At 35.9% G+C, this 13939-nt stretch overlaps 1 protein-coding gene across 1 annotated transcript in view; it reads left to right on the top strand.

Moving 5' to 3' along the window:
* The window catches only part of Wasl (WASP like actin nucleation promoting factor), a 54306-nt gene that overhangs the window by 31945 nt on the left and 8422 nt on the right, over positions 1-13939 (top strand). Inside the window, exons 3-8 of the mRNA XM_041675466.1 lie at positions 714-800; positions 1454-1550; positions 5221-5244; positions 9551-9719; positions 10740-10782; positions 11529-11682. Of these exons, the coding sequence (XP_041531400.1) occupies positions 714-800; positions 1454-1550; positions 5221-5244; positions 9551-9719; positions 10740-10782; positions 11529-11682 (574 nt within the window). The remainder of the gene's footprint in view (positions 1-713; positions 801-1453; positions 1551-5220; positions 5245-9550; positions 9720-10739; positions 10783-11528; positions 11683-13939) is intronic.

Here is a 13939-nt window from a genome sequence, read left to right as displayed (position 1 = left end):
TTCTTCTTTTTAGCCTCATCGGGCTGGGCTTGCAGATGCTAAACCCAGTCCATCCAGAAGTAGTGACATGAAGAATAAATATATTTCTTTCACTGTAGCTGTAGATATGACAGTATTATGTGGATCTCTCATCTCTTGTTTAAATTTATTATTGAACAGCCTAAAGCAGATGTCTTTGATTATTCTGCATCTGTAAATTGAGGAAAAGAGCAAAAGATATTACTACAGTGTTTGATAAAAAGTGTCTTAAAAATTTGGCTAATGGACAGGCAGTGATGGTACATACCTTTAATCTCAGCCATCAGGAGGCAGAAGCAGGTGGATCTCTGTGAGTTCGAGGCCAGCCTGGTCCACAGAGAAAGTTCCATGACAGGCACCAAAGCTACACAGAGAAACCCTGTGTCAAAAAACTTGAAAAAAAAAAATCTTGGCTAATGGGGATGCACATTGGTCATGGGTACTTCTCACTTGCTCATGTGGTCTTGGTAATCTAGTGAGCTTAGTAGTGCATAGTGAGTTTACTTGGAAATGCTTGCCCTGTTGAATGAAGCTCCCTTATATGGATTTCACTAAGTTGTATGACAGTATTTGTGTATATGGCATATATATGTTCCTGAAAGTTTTTGTTTATAGAAACAGTTCCTTTAATGGGTTGTGTACTTTTAGTCCTAGAGCTATTTTTTTTTTAGTAAATTTGAACCTTCTTTTTCTAGGATGGGAAATTACTGTGGGAACAAGAACTATACAATAACTTTGTATATAACAGTCCTAGAGGATATTTTCATACCTTTGCTGGAGATGTAAGTCTGACTCTTTTTGTCTTGATAATTACTCTGCTAGCTACTGTCTTAGTTACTTTTCTGTTGCTGTGAAGAGACACCATGACCAAGGCAACTAACTTATAAAGGAAATAGTTTATTTGGCGCTTACAGTTTCAGAGGTTGAGTCCATGACCATCATGGTGGTAATCCTAGCATCAGGCAGTTGTATGTGGCTCTGGATCAGCATCTGAGAGCTTACATCTGACCCACAAACAAGAGATCTGGGAATGGTACTAACTAGTCTTTTGAAACTTCAAAGCCCACCCCCAGTATCACAGCCCCTTCAACTAGGCCACCCTTCTTCAATCTTTCCCAAACAATTCTATTGACTGGTGTTCAAGCATTTTAAACCTATGAGCTTATGGGGCTATTTTTATTCAAACTTAATGAGTATTTAGTTGTTTAAGTTTCTGCCATGTAAGGAAGATTTTTCTAACAGCCTTTACTTTTGCCTGGGCTTTTTCGCTAAAAAGTTACTTAAGTTCTAAAGTTGTTGGGTTTTTGTTTGTTTGTTTGAACTGTCAGAAACCAAACTTTCCCTCCTTTGAAATGTGCTTCTGTTGGTTGCCACTGTTGTTACATAAAGCTAAATTCATGCACTTTGTTTGTTCCTTTTGATGGAAATATTTCAGACTTGTCAAGTTGCTCTTAATTTTGCCAATGAAGAAGAAGCAAAAAAGTTCCGAAAAGCAGTTACAGACCTGTTGGGCCGACGGCAGCGGAAATCTGGTAAACACCTTCTTGCTTTTCCTTCCCTTTCTGCACATAAAAAAAAAAAAAAAAGCCAGCAAACTGTTTACCAAACAGATGTGAATTGTTGGCTGTTACTTATAAACTGTCGGTATCTGGCTCCATTCATTCCTGTGCATCCAGTATATGGACAGTTTTTGTCACAGCACAGTTGAGGTGGGACAGAGTCATACAGTCATCAAAGCCCAAAGTATTTATTGTCTAGCCCTCTTGACAACAAAGCTCCAAGATACCTGCCTCAAAAGAAACACTTTTACTCCAGTAACCTTTTTTGATTTTGCTGATAACATTCCATGTTTACTAACTTTTAAATTTGAATTATTAATGGAATTTTCAAAACAAATTTAAGTACTTTTATGTTTTGTAAACAAATACTTTTAAGAAGCTTAAGAACAGAGGCAGGCGGATCTCTGGAAAGTTCGAGGCCAGCCTGATCTACAAGAGCTAGTTCCGGGACAGGCACCAAAGCTACAGAGAAACCCTGTCTCGAAAAACCAAAAAAAAAAAAAAAAAAGAAGAAGAAGAAGCTTAAGAACAAATAAGGAGAATTGCAGACTAAATCTGAAAATGTTGCTTTGTCTTTTTGTTCCAGTGCCGTACACTGTACAGTCATAAGGAACTTAATTTAATGCATAAGATAGCTTTTAACATATACACCAATTAGAAAGTGATACAGGATAGTGTCGAAGTTTAAATTAATTAGCACAGAGCTATCGTTAGCTGTCCCTAGCCTTCCTGAAGTGAAATAAAGACTGATTGGGGAAGGTTAAGCATATCCTGTTAAGCATAGCAATCTCAGGGGTCTCATAGGAGTGACTGCTGAACAGATTGCTTAAAATAAGCCTCTCTGAACATCTTTGTGTACTTCTAAGGGTACATGTTACCCTGGATTGGAGCTAAGTGTGTTTAACAATGAGCGAAGGAAGGCACTGGATCTAGAAATAGCAATAGAAAAACAAACACTATTTTATGTATTTTTATTGTTCTTTAATGAGTTCCAAGAAGGAAGAGACCCATTTGGTATAAGGAGAAAACAAACTCCCCCGAGTTTTCCTTTAATTTCCACACATGATCTCAGTCTTGTGCGCTCTCTCTCTCTCTCTCTCTCTCTCTCTCTCTCTCTCTCTCTCTCACACACACACACACACACACACACACACTTTTTTTAAAAACATGTTGAGATAAAGTAAATCAACCTTCTCTTTATGATGAATAAATAATATAATTAGATAATTAGAGCCCTGCAGTTGTACAGTCAAGAACAGCTTTTTTGTTTCTATTTCAGAAGTACTTAATGTTCTGATACATTGCCCCGCCGCCGCCCCATATTACTACACTGAAACCTAACACGTAGGCTCAGTGTCTTTGTTCTGTTTTGTTTTTGCACACACACATCCCCTTTGTGTGTGGTGTGCTTGTTTGTGTGTGTGTGGCTGCTGTTCCCAGATGTACCTAGTGTGTAGAGGCTTGAAAATGGTGTCTTGTGGCTTTGGCTGTCTTCCTTGATCACTTTCTACTTTTAAGTCAGGGTCTCTGTCTGACTGGTCAGTTCTGGCTCGTCCAGCTAACCAGCTTATTCTGGGATTCCCCTGTCTCTGTCTTCTCAATGTTGGGATTATAGCCCACACTTGCAAAGCTTTTTCATGAATTCTGGAATCCTAACTCCAGGCCTCACACTTGCTAGGCAAGCACATTCCTATCTCTCTGAGCCTTCAGTGTCATTTTTAGTGAGATTTTGTGACAGTCATCTAGTGATCTTTTGGGAAAACCATTAGTCAGAACAAGTAACATTTTAAAGAGAAAAAGAATACAAAGCTCTTGTTAAAAATACTTTTATTTGAAAGAGGTAAGATCACAAGCCTTTTACCTAGTATAGGAATCTACTGCATCTAGTGGCTATCTAAACTTTAGGTAAAATGTTTCAGTTGCATAGAGAACATGACATTAAGGCCACGGCTGAATTGATCACTGTATAGTGAGTCTTCATACTAAGTCGAACCCTGTCTCCCTTTTTCTTAGTCACATAGGTCAGTAACATTAGATTAATCCATTTTCTTTTCCTTAGTTTGTACCATTTGTAGTCCTTTATCACATGTTCTTTAAGGCTTTTTCTTTGGTCTTACTGGTTCCATTTTTTAAGTAGTTCTGTGATACAGTCTATAGATTCAGCCTTCCTAAGCACTGCATTCAGTTCACTAGGCTATGTCCTTTTCAGTGTGTGTTAGGGTTTGCACATAGTGCCCCACATTGTAGCATGAGTCGTCCTGTGATACTAAAACATCCCAAATGCCAGACACACACTGTTCTGTTAATGTTTTTAGCAAGTGTCTCACATGAATGTCAGATTCTGTCTCTTCAGCCAAGCTGTTCTGCTTTTTTTTTTCCTCACTTAAATGGCTTCCAATCATGGATATATATCTTCAGGAATTGCTGTCAAAACTTACATTTTGAACCTTTTGTTTTTTTAAGTGGGCACCAGTCTGCATACAGAGACTAATATCATTTTAAAAACTAAAGATTGACAGTATAGAAATTGCTTCCTTTAAATGATGATATTATTTCTTTATCTGATGATGAGATAGAATGTTACACCTATGGTTCCCATTGGTAGGATTCTTTAGTCCACCAATAAAATTTTGTTTGTTATTATTTACAAGCTAGCTATTTTACTGCATTAGTCATTAATGTTTCTCTTACAATTTCAGAAAAGTTTGTATTAGAAAAATATATAGAAATTATATTTCTTTAAAATTATATAAACGCAGCCAGTTATAGTGGTGTGTGTTTGTAACCTCAGCACATGGGAGGCAGAGGATACAGGAGATTTGTCCATGAATTTGTGGCTAGCTTAGCAATTTCTATATGACCTACATAGCAAGTTCTGGGTCCACCAGTGCCTTCAACAAACAAACAAAAAATTGTTAAAGTGCTTTTTTAGGAGGGGGAGCTCTCTGCCTTCCCCATTATTTTGCAATTTCACTTGTATATCCCTCAAATGCCCCTTAATTTTAGCAGTCTTTCTCCATATTCTCTCCCACTACGTCCTCTCCTCACCTCTTTACCTGTCCCTACTTGATCCTTCCAGAAATTCCTACCTATCCATCCATAAATATATATTGTATTTTTCTTCCCTAATGAGATCTCTGTTCCCTCTAATTCCTTATTCTGCACCTTCCCTCTGGTTCTGTCTATGGATTGTAGTTTGGTTATCATTGTCATAACAGCTGTCATCCACGTATCGCTCACTTCCCAGTGCTGCTGCCCATTTCTCCTGCTGTCTGCACACAGTGCTGACTCTAGACTTTAAATGTCACCCGAGAGCTTCTGTGCTGAGTGAACTTCAGTTCCCACCTTCCACTATGGGTCTCTCTCCATGGTAAATCCCTCACCTGCTGATTGCCTTCTTCTCTGCTCACTCCAGTCCAGTTGTCTCGGCAGTCTCTCATACTATAATCTTAAGCTTTTGATTGAGTTTTTCTTCTGTATGGATAATTATGTGATTTTTAAGAAAGATTCCTTAGCAATCTCTACACATCACCTCGAAAGTAAGAATTTATGTAAATATGTTATCAAAGTTTTACTTTTATTAGGTATGTGTGTGTGTCTGTATTTTATGTGTCTAATAAATGTTCTGATTTTTTCTTAACAGAGAAAAGACGAGATGCTCCAAATGGTAAGCTTTTGATGATTATTGACAAAAAAAGTTTTCAAGTTACAGTTTAATTATTGTAGAAATGTGTACCATGGGTTAATGCTTAATATTTATGATCAAATATCATAGTTTAATATATTCTTGCTTTCAATTATGGAATGATAGACTAAACTTAGAAATTTACTGTTCATAATTTGTTTCCTCACATAAGGTGAAAGTACAGTGTGAACGTGAGTAGTATTCTCTTCTGTCCTCCCAAGCTGGTTGTTTACAAAGTGCATGTGCTTAAGTCTTTCCTGAAGGCATTGCATTTTATTTGGTCTATGTGTTTATTTCTTTTTCAGATTTACTTCTTTTTTCCATTTCAAAACACTTCCTTTATAACATTTAATGTTTAATGTTTGTCATGTGTTACATGACACACTTTGTTAAATGAAGACTTACTTGTTTAAAAGTGCTTAGTACTGGCTGTTATACACACAGCCCCCTGGAGTTTGGTAATGAACTCTTAAATCTGGTGAATAATTATTACTTTTTCTTCTTCATTGTCCTCCATGTTCTTCTCTCTGGAGGGAGGCTCCATTACTTTGTTCACATATGATGTGAGCCTTAAAAGTAAAATCTTATTGCTCCAAGAACCTAATTATAAGAGGGGATTTATCTGCTGATTTTGAGATGCCTTCCAAATCCTCTCTTCAGAACTTAGAAAGATTATGCAGGGAAATTTTCATAATGCAAAGTTCTTAATATAGGATGACCATTGGTAATTGTTGAGGTGTGTGCCCTTTACACAGATAGATTGCGTTATAATTTTGTATTTAAGTCTGTTTTTCCAGATATAAAACATGAACCACAGATGAGATGTATTAAATTTTACTATTTAACCTTTCAGTTTTTGAATAGGTATTGCCTTCAGTATTGTTTGCTCTGTACCAAAGTTTGACATAGTTTGTCTTTTGCATGGAAATATTACTTATAATAATGTATAGGAATGCTGTGGGATATGAAAGATATTCAAAATGCTTAGCATAGCGATTAATAAATGTCAGTTATCATAAAGATAATGACAATAATAGCAGATTCCAGTTAATTATCATTTACCACCAGCCAGGCATTGTTCAGAAATCTGATGAAGTAGGACCTGTTTTACTACCATGTAATCGATTACAAATAGGAATTTATAAGTAATTTGCTCCAGATCACAGCACAGTTAAGATTGGGGACAGAATTCTTCCCCAGTAACCTGACCCAAGCGTTGACCTTAATTATTGTCATGTTAAAATTGACTTTTATGGGGAAATGCAGGCCTATAAGAGAGTAGATAGCACATCTCAAGATTGGAAGCTGGTATGTGGCAGAGGCAAAAGAAACCACTGAGTAAATGGGTTGTTCTTCTCTGAACCTTTAATGGAGTTTAGAAGTTTTTCCTGATAGGTGCCAATATTTTAGTGTTTTGTGTTTGGTGTAGCATCTAACTTTTGAGAAAATAACTTGAAATATTAAATGATGTATGGATTATTTAAAATTTTGGAAACATTTCAATGTGCACAACATGTATTTATGAACAGACACTTGATTGCTATGAATAGATAACAATTTTAATATTCCTATTGAGTTCTCTTAGTTTTGTTTGGTTGCTTGACTTGGGTTGTTGGTTGGTTGTGGAGGGGTGGTTTTTTGTTTTGATTTGCTTTTTATTTTTTTTATTTTTTTTTGAGACAGTCTCTGCACATCCATGACTTTCTGGAACTCACTGTGTAGACCAGGCTAGCCTCGAATTCATAGAGCTTTAAATTTTTTGGCTTTTTTAGTACAGCCAGTTTTGTTTTCTCCACTGTGTGGAACAATAATTTTGATAATTATAGCTTTGCTGTATTTCAATATGTCACCAGTAGGTGGCAGTGGACACCTTAACTATGGTTTGCTCTGTCTGCTGGCACTCTCGGTTCCTCGTGTTAGCTTATCAGACCTTTTCAAATCATAACTGTTAAAAAGACACTTTAATATAGAAGTTGCATATATTCCTATATTTCCAACCGCAGTGTGTCTCCATGTCATCTGTCTCTCAGCTATCTTGCCTTTAGTGTAGTTCTCTTTCATTGTAATTAAAAAGAAATTTGAGTTATTTTAGATTTGAATTTGAAATTAAGATTAAAATTAAAATGAGGTATCTGTTGTTCATAAGAATATTTAAAACCCTTTTTTTTGTGCCAGTTGTCCTGAATTAGGAAGGGGTAGTTTGTGTCTTCCTGTCCTCTTCACCCATTTGCTTTGGTTTTCCTCTTTGTTGTTATTATTCATATAGACCAATCTGGTCTTAATGATATAGTCAGCTTTAGCCTTCCTGGCTTCTTCTTCATTCTTAAACTTCCTCAGAAATACATTAGTTGCTCTTGCTGATATAAGCAAGGCTTTCAGATAACTTTAGTGATTTCAGTACAATTGAGATTTTCAATATAAGTAAAGAATTGCAGCCAAATTGATACTAAATGATCATTTGTTTTGTATCAGCCTGGGACTCAGCAGTTCTCAACCTATGGGTCATGACCCCTTTGACACCTGTCTCCCAAGATATTTACATTACGATTCATAACATTGGCAAAAATTATAGTTAAAAAGTAGCAATAAGAATAATTTTATGATTGGGGGTCACTACAACATGAGGAACTATGTTAAAGCGTCACAGCAGTAGGAAGGTTGAGAACCATTGCTGTAATTTATTTGGATTTCTATTTGATTTTGTTTAGGATTCCTCCAATAACTTTTCGTGGTTTGGTACTCACTAGGAGAGCTCATTAGACTCAATATGTTGTTGCACTTATTGAAAATACCAGTGTAGTGAAGAGATAGCAAGCAGAATAAATACAGAAAGCTATGTGGGATGAATTCTAGAGCCACAGACAGTGGACTGTATCCCCCAGTAGTGAATTGTGGAAGTATGTACAGTGTCATCCAGAGGAAAGGCTCATTAGAAAAGCTCATCAGAGATTCAGTGCCTAGGGTTTTCACATAGCATATAATCATGATTCCAGACCCTTCCTACATGATAAGTGTAATTGTTGTTGGCACAAAGTTTAGGCACAGTGAGCCTATCTTCTCAGGGAATGGTGAAAGCCCTTTCAAAGTTTATGTCCCCACTAGGCAGCTAAGATGCCATCTGTCTGTTTTAGTTAACTACATTTCTGTTGCTGTGATAAAACTCCATGACCCAGGCAACTTATAAAAGGTGTTTAATTTGGGGCTCATAACTATAGAGGGTTAGGATTAGAGTCCATGACTATCATGGTGGGAAACATGGCAGCAAGTAAGCCAACATGGTACTGGAACAGTGGCTGAGAACTTACATCTTGATCCAAAAAGCAAGAAGCAAAGAGAGAGCTAACTGAGAATGTCATGTGCTTTTGAAACCTCAAAGCCTTCCTCCAGTAACATGCCTCCTTCAACAAGGCCACACCTTCTGATCCTTCCCAAATAGTTCCATCAACTGGAGACCTAAGTATTCAAACATTTGAGCCTATGGGAGCCATTTTCATTCAAACCACACACAGATCCCAGGCTTTGATTCTTATCTATAAGTAGTGGTGATATTTTGATACATTTTGAAAATTGTTAATGAAATGATCACACAGGAACTTGGTCCAAGAGGAGGTTTTGTCAGAGAAGTGTGTGTGTGTGTTAAAAAATGGGATGTTGAGTTTGGGGATACATAAGAATTTTTAAATTGAATCTGTTGCATTGAGACTTTGATTTCTTTAGAGTATCTTTTATTATATGCAAGTTGTAGGCTACATCATTTAGTGTTTCTCTTAGAGATGTTACTGACAGAAATCTCTGAAAGTCCCTGGGTACTTTTATCATCAGATCTTTGCAGGCGTTCTGAGTGTTAGAATTACTTTCAATTTAAGTATTTGAGCTTTGTGCTTCTGATAACCAATGTAACATATGTACTGGTGGGGAAATATTCGTGAACTTAGATCTGGCTGTTTTGGGGGAAGATGGTAGTAAAATATTTTAAAGTATCTTTTTTCTTATAGATAAATAAGGTTGAAACAAAGAGGATGGGATCTAGGATGCCATCAATTTCCATATGAGTGTTGTTTTGTATTGTACATATCATTTTACCAGAATTACAGTAAAAAAGAAAAAATATTAAGGGATAAAGTTAATTACATTTCACAGACATTACTGTACTTCATAATATTTAATGTTGAGATACAAGTAAGCAGGCATAAGTTAAAAAATAAAGCATAGTAAATTATAAATGATGATTATATAAAATCATATTTTTAATTGTATCCCTCTCATACCATTTTGGTTTTCTTTATAGGTCCCAATCTACCCATGGCTACAGTTGACATAAAAAATCCAGAGATCACAACAAATAGGTTTTATGGTTCACAAGTCAACAACATCTCCCACACCAAAGAAAAGAAGAAAGGAAAGGCTAAAAAGAAGAGACTAACCAAGGCAGATATTGGAACACCAAGTAACTTCCAGTAAGACTCAGTCTTCTGTCACTTAAAAAGATAGGTCTTGTTCTGTTACCTAGGCTGGCCTAGGATGTAGGCTCCTCTGCCTGAGCTTCCAGAGCTGTACCTGGGACTGCAGGTGTGCACTGCTACACCGGCTCTATCTTTGTTCTTTTTTATGTCTTCTGTGCTGCTCGTGATTTTTAACTTTTCAGAAAAATTTGGTTTGGGGGTGTTCTCTGTAATAGTCACTTCTCTGATGCTGTGGTAGAGTATCCCAACAGAAAGCAACTTAGAGGAGAAAGTGATTGCTTTGGTTTACTTTATCCAAGCGGATGTAAAACCATCATGGTGGAGAAGACATGGCTACACAAGCGTAAGGGATATGGAGAGGACGGGAAGTGGGGCCAGTCTATAAAACTGCAAGGTTCCACCTCATAACTATTCTGCAACCTTTCGAATGTCACCACTAGCTGGGAACAGTGTTCAAATACATGAGCCTGTGGAGGACATTTTACATTCAAACTGTAACAGGAAGGATGTGTATGTTCATTAGTTTTGTTTGTTTGTTTTTGATTTGCACAAAAAGAATTAATAGATTTATTAGGGAAAGGTGAGAAGGCGCTCCCAAGGAGCAGGCAGGCTTCCAGTGAAGAATGCCCACAGTCATCTCTTTAATAGTTAGAAGATGTTTCGGTGGTATTTATGTTGTTTATTTCTCAAGACAGTGTAGCCCTAGCTGGCCTAGAATTCCAAGTATCTAGGAATGTGTGTGCTACCAAGTCAGGCTTCTTCCGTGAATCTGAAAGTTTACTTTTCTACCCATCTGAACAGAAAAGTTAGATGTAATTATTTTTTTATTCAACTTATTATTGAACATGATTTTATTTTAACTTTGATGCATAAATAACCTGGAAGACGCCAGCAAGAATTGTCAAGAAGCCAAAGAAATTGGGCTGTATATAACAGATTTCAAGTGTTTTATGCATTATTTCACAAGCCCATGATACATTTACTTTTCTAATTTCTTTCTATGTTCTACTTTAGACACATTGGACATGTTGGATGGGATCCAAATACAGGGTTTGATGTAAGTGTCTTTTAAAGCTGTATTTCTTGTTACTAATATATAGGAATCTATGGCTTATCCTTGGATTTTTATTTATAGTTTTAAAACCTAGTATGTATTAGAATTGGAATAATGTGCTGTGTGTGTTTGTGCTGCTGAGGTTTGGATCCATAGTATTATTCTGTCATAGTTGCTAAGTCCCTTAAGATAAATTTTTTTTGCATTCTTTGATTATGTGCTAAGTAAGCACATTTTGTGTTTTGAATGCAAAAAGAAAAATGTTATTTTTTTTTAGTAATTTTAGGAGAATCTATCAAATTAATGAAATAGTGTAACCAAATTCTTAGTATCCAGTTTGTTTCTTAACAGTAGTTATTCTTTGAGGCACTGTTGCCACTCATTTGGTTGGTGCTGTGCAGCACAAAGAGGTCCTTGTCCTCAGATCTTCAAACTAACGGGTAATTCAAGATTAAAGCTGAATCTTGTTAAGGACAGGTTAGAATAGATGAACACAGGACCTAGTCTTGTGGATTAATAAAAAAAGGAATAGAATGCCCTTTCTTAAGGCATGGAAAAGATGAGACAAAATAGAAAAATTTCTCTTGTTCTTATCTTTTCATAAAAGAAATTGTGTTAGCATTTAAGTTACATAACCATTTTAAATGTCTGTGAATTTAACTTCAGAAGGACACAAGTCAATTGTAAGTTTTGTCAGGTTTGTTTTGGAAAAAGAGTTGCCTACTTAGAAATTGTTTTGTCTGTTGTAGCTCAATAATTTGGATCCAGAATTGAAGAATCTTTTTGATATGTGTGGGATCTCTGAAGCCCAACTTAAAGACAGAGAAACATCAAAAGTTATTTATGACTTTATTGAAAAGACAGGAGGTGTAGAAGCTGTTAAAAATGAACTCCGAAGGCAAGGTAATTTTAGTTTTTTTGGCACTTAGCTGTTTTTCCCTTTTGAATTTTCTAAAATCAACCTTGTAGTGGACAGCTGTGCACCCTTCCTTGAACAGAATGTTTAAATTTATGGATGGCCAAATTTGGTCCAGCATCACTAACTTTAGCTAGATATGGTAAAATGGCCTTTAGTCTCAGCTCTCTGGAGGCAGAGCAGGCAAATTTCTGTGAGTTTCTGTCTAGCCTGGTCTACATGGAGTTCAAACGCTACATAGATGGTAGACAGACCCTATCTTAAAAACACACATGCAAAAACTTGACATGATTATTGGTATAAAAACTCACCTTGTAATCTGTAATAAAATATTTTCATAATATAAACTCTGTAAAAAAATTTCTATTTTGAAATATGAATCTTTTTTGTTGTTGTTGTTTTTTGCATTGTTTAGTCCAGAATCTAATACTTTCTCTTGGTTCCTGTGACCACAGTTTTTTCAGCCTTGTGGTATTGGGTAGTTTAAAGAACTTTGTGTTTTGGTAGCCCCAACACTTAGGACAGTCAGGGGCATAGATAGCCTTTCTAGTCACGGTCACCATTTCAGCACCGCCTGCATTTGGAACTGAGCTTCTCCCATTCTCTAAGCTTCTCCCATTCGCTAAACTCCAGTTAAGTGCTCTTGAATCTGATTGTCATTTGAAAATGGGTATTTAACTCCTTTGTCTGCTTTTTTACTGCTGATACTCATTCAGTCTTTGGTTCAATATGTTCCTCCTATTCATAGTCAGTAAGGTCTGAGTCTTCAGCGCCAGCAGCTATGGAAGCAAACAATCTATGGCTCACATTGCTGCTGTATGACCACTGCTAGTTCAATAGGAGCTAGCATCGTTGTTCATTTATCTTTGTAGCAGACAATTCGTACTTAAAATGCTGTGCATTTTAAAGCATACTATGAGTACAGTTTCATTTTAAGTGTGGACAGTCCTGGTGACGGTTATGTCTAGGTGAAAAAAAGGTGTTGAGGACTGCTCTCTGCCACCCACTGTTAGTGTTAATTACATACCCTCAAAATTGTTAGCTGCATCGCTATCCTGTGTCCTTGATGCCCAAAGAAAAGTGGATCATACTAGACTGGATTCCTTTAAACTTTATTACATATTTATATATTTTAGAGACAGATAAGGCCTTTCCTTAGTTGAATTACCCTAAAAACAAAAAGTCACAGGCTTTGAAAATCATATTGGCACCAAAATTGTCACAAGAAAAGATTTTTATATTACAAGAACCTAACTTTTTCAGTGTGGAACCTATCTTTTATACACCAAAGGATGGATTTATGTAAGACATTTATTTTCAAAGATTTTGTTTTTTATTTGTAATTATGTGCTTATATATACTGAGGGTGGGGGGATTATGTGTGTAAGATAATCAGTCAGTTGTGAGCTGTTCATCATGGCTCAGGAACTCAGCTGAGGTCCTCTGAAGCAGTCCATACTCTTAGACAATGAGCCATCTCTCCAACCTAGACAGATTTTTTTAAAAAATTAAATAAAAAACAAATTATATGTTTACTTTTTTCTAATAGATTTTTTAGAGCACATACATAAATTAATATTCAAAAGTATAGGAAACACAGAAATGGAGAAGTTAATGAAATTTGACTTGAGCTCTTTAATTAAATTTTTTGCCATTTATTTTAAAAAACTATGGAATGAGATTTATAAAGACAGATTTGTGATTTCCTTATCTCTGTGTGTAGCTATTGAAGTCCATTAACTTACAACAATCTGTTCTTTAGGTCCACCACAGTGGAGTGGTATGTATGTGTAATAATATTTGAACCACTGCTCAGAGTTTTGCATGATTTGCTGTGTTGATTTTTGGAGTAGCTAGAGTTCATATGTCCTGCCTTCAAAAACTAAGCATTAAGATTCATTTGTAATAAAAAGAAGTATATCTATTTACATGAATCAGAGCTTACATATTGTCTATAATTTAGATTATTTTATTGAAGTTCTCTTTATTAGGAAATACCTTTGCCCACAGCACTCATTTTCGCTGATATTAATTAAACTTTTATAATTGCTTTATACACTTTTTAAAATAACCTGTATAAAATATGTTTACATTGACTAGGATAAAGAAGAATTGAGTAATATTTATGAGCACAATGTCATGTATCTACTTAGGGACTTCACAGTATTCCCATAAATTTAATTCTATTAGATAATATTTGTCTGTTATATTTTCATGAGAGAATTTGATATCAGTTTCTAAATG

This window comes from Microtus oregoni, unplaced genomic scaffold (genome assembly GCF_018167655.1).
Source record: "Microtus oregoni isolate MIOR12 unplaced genomic scaffold, Mior012 000026F_ref0000081, whole genome shotgun sequence".
NCBI classification, from domain to species: Eukaryota; Metazoa; Chordata; class Mammalia; order Rodentia; family Cricetidae; genus Microtus; species Microtus oregoni.
This window is presented reverse-complemented; position numbering and strand designations above follow the sequence as displayed.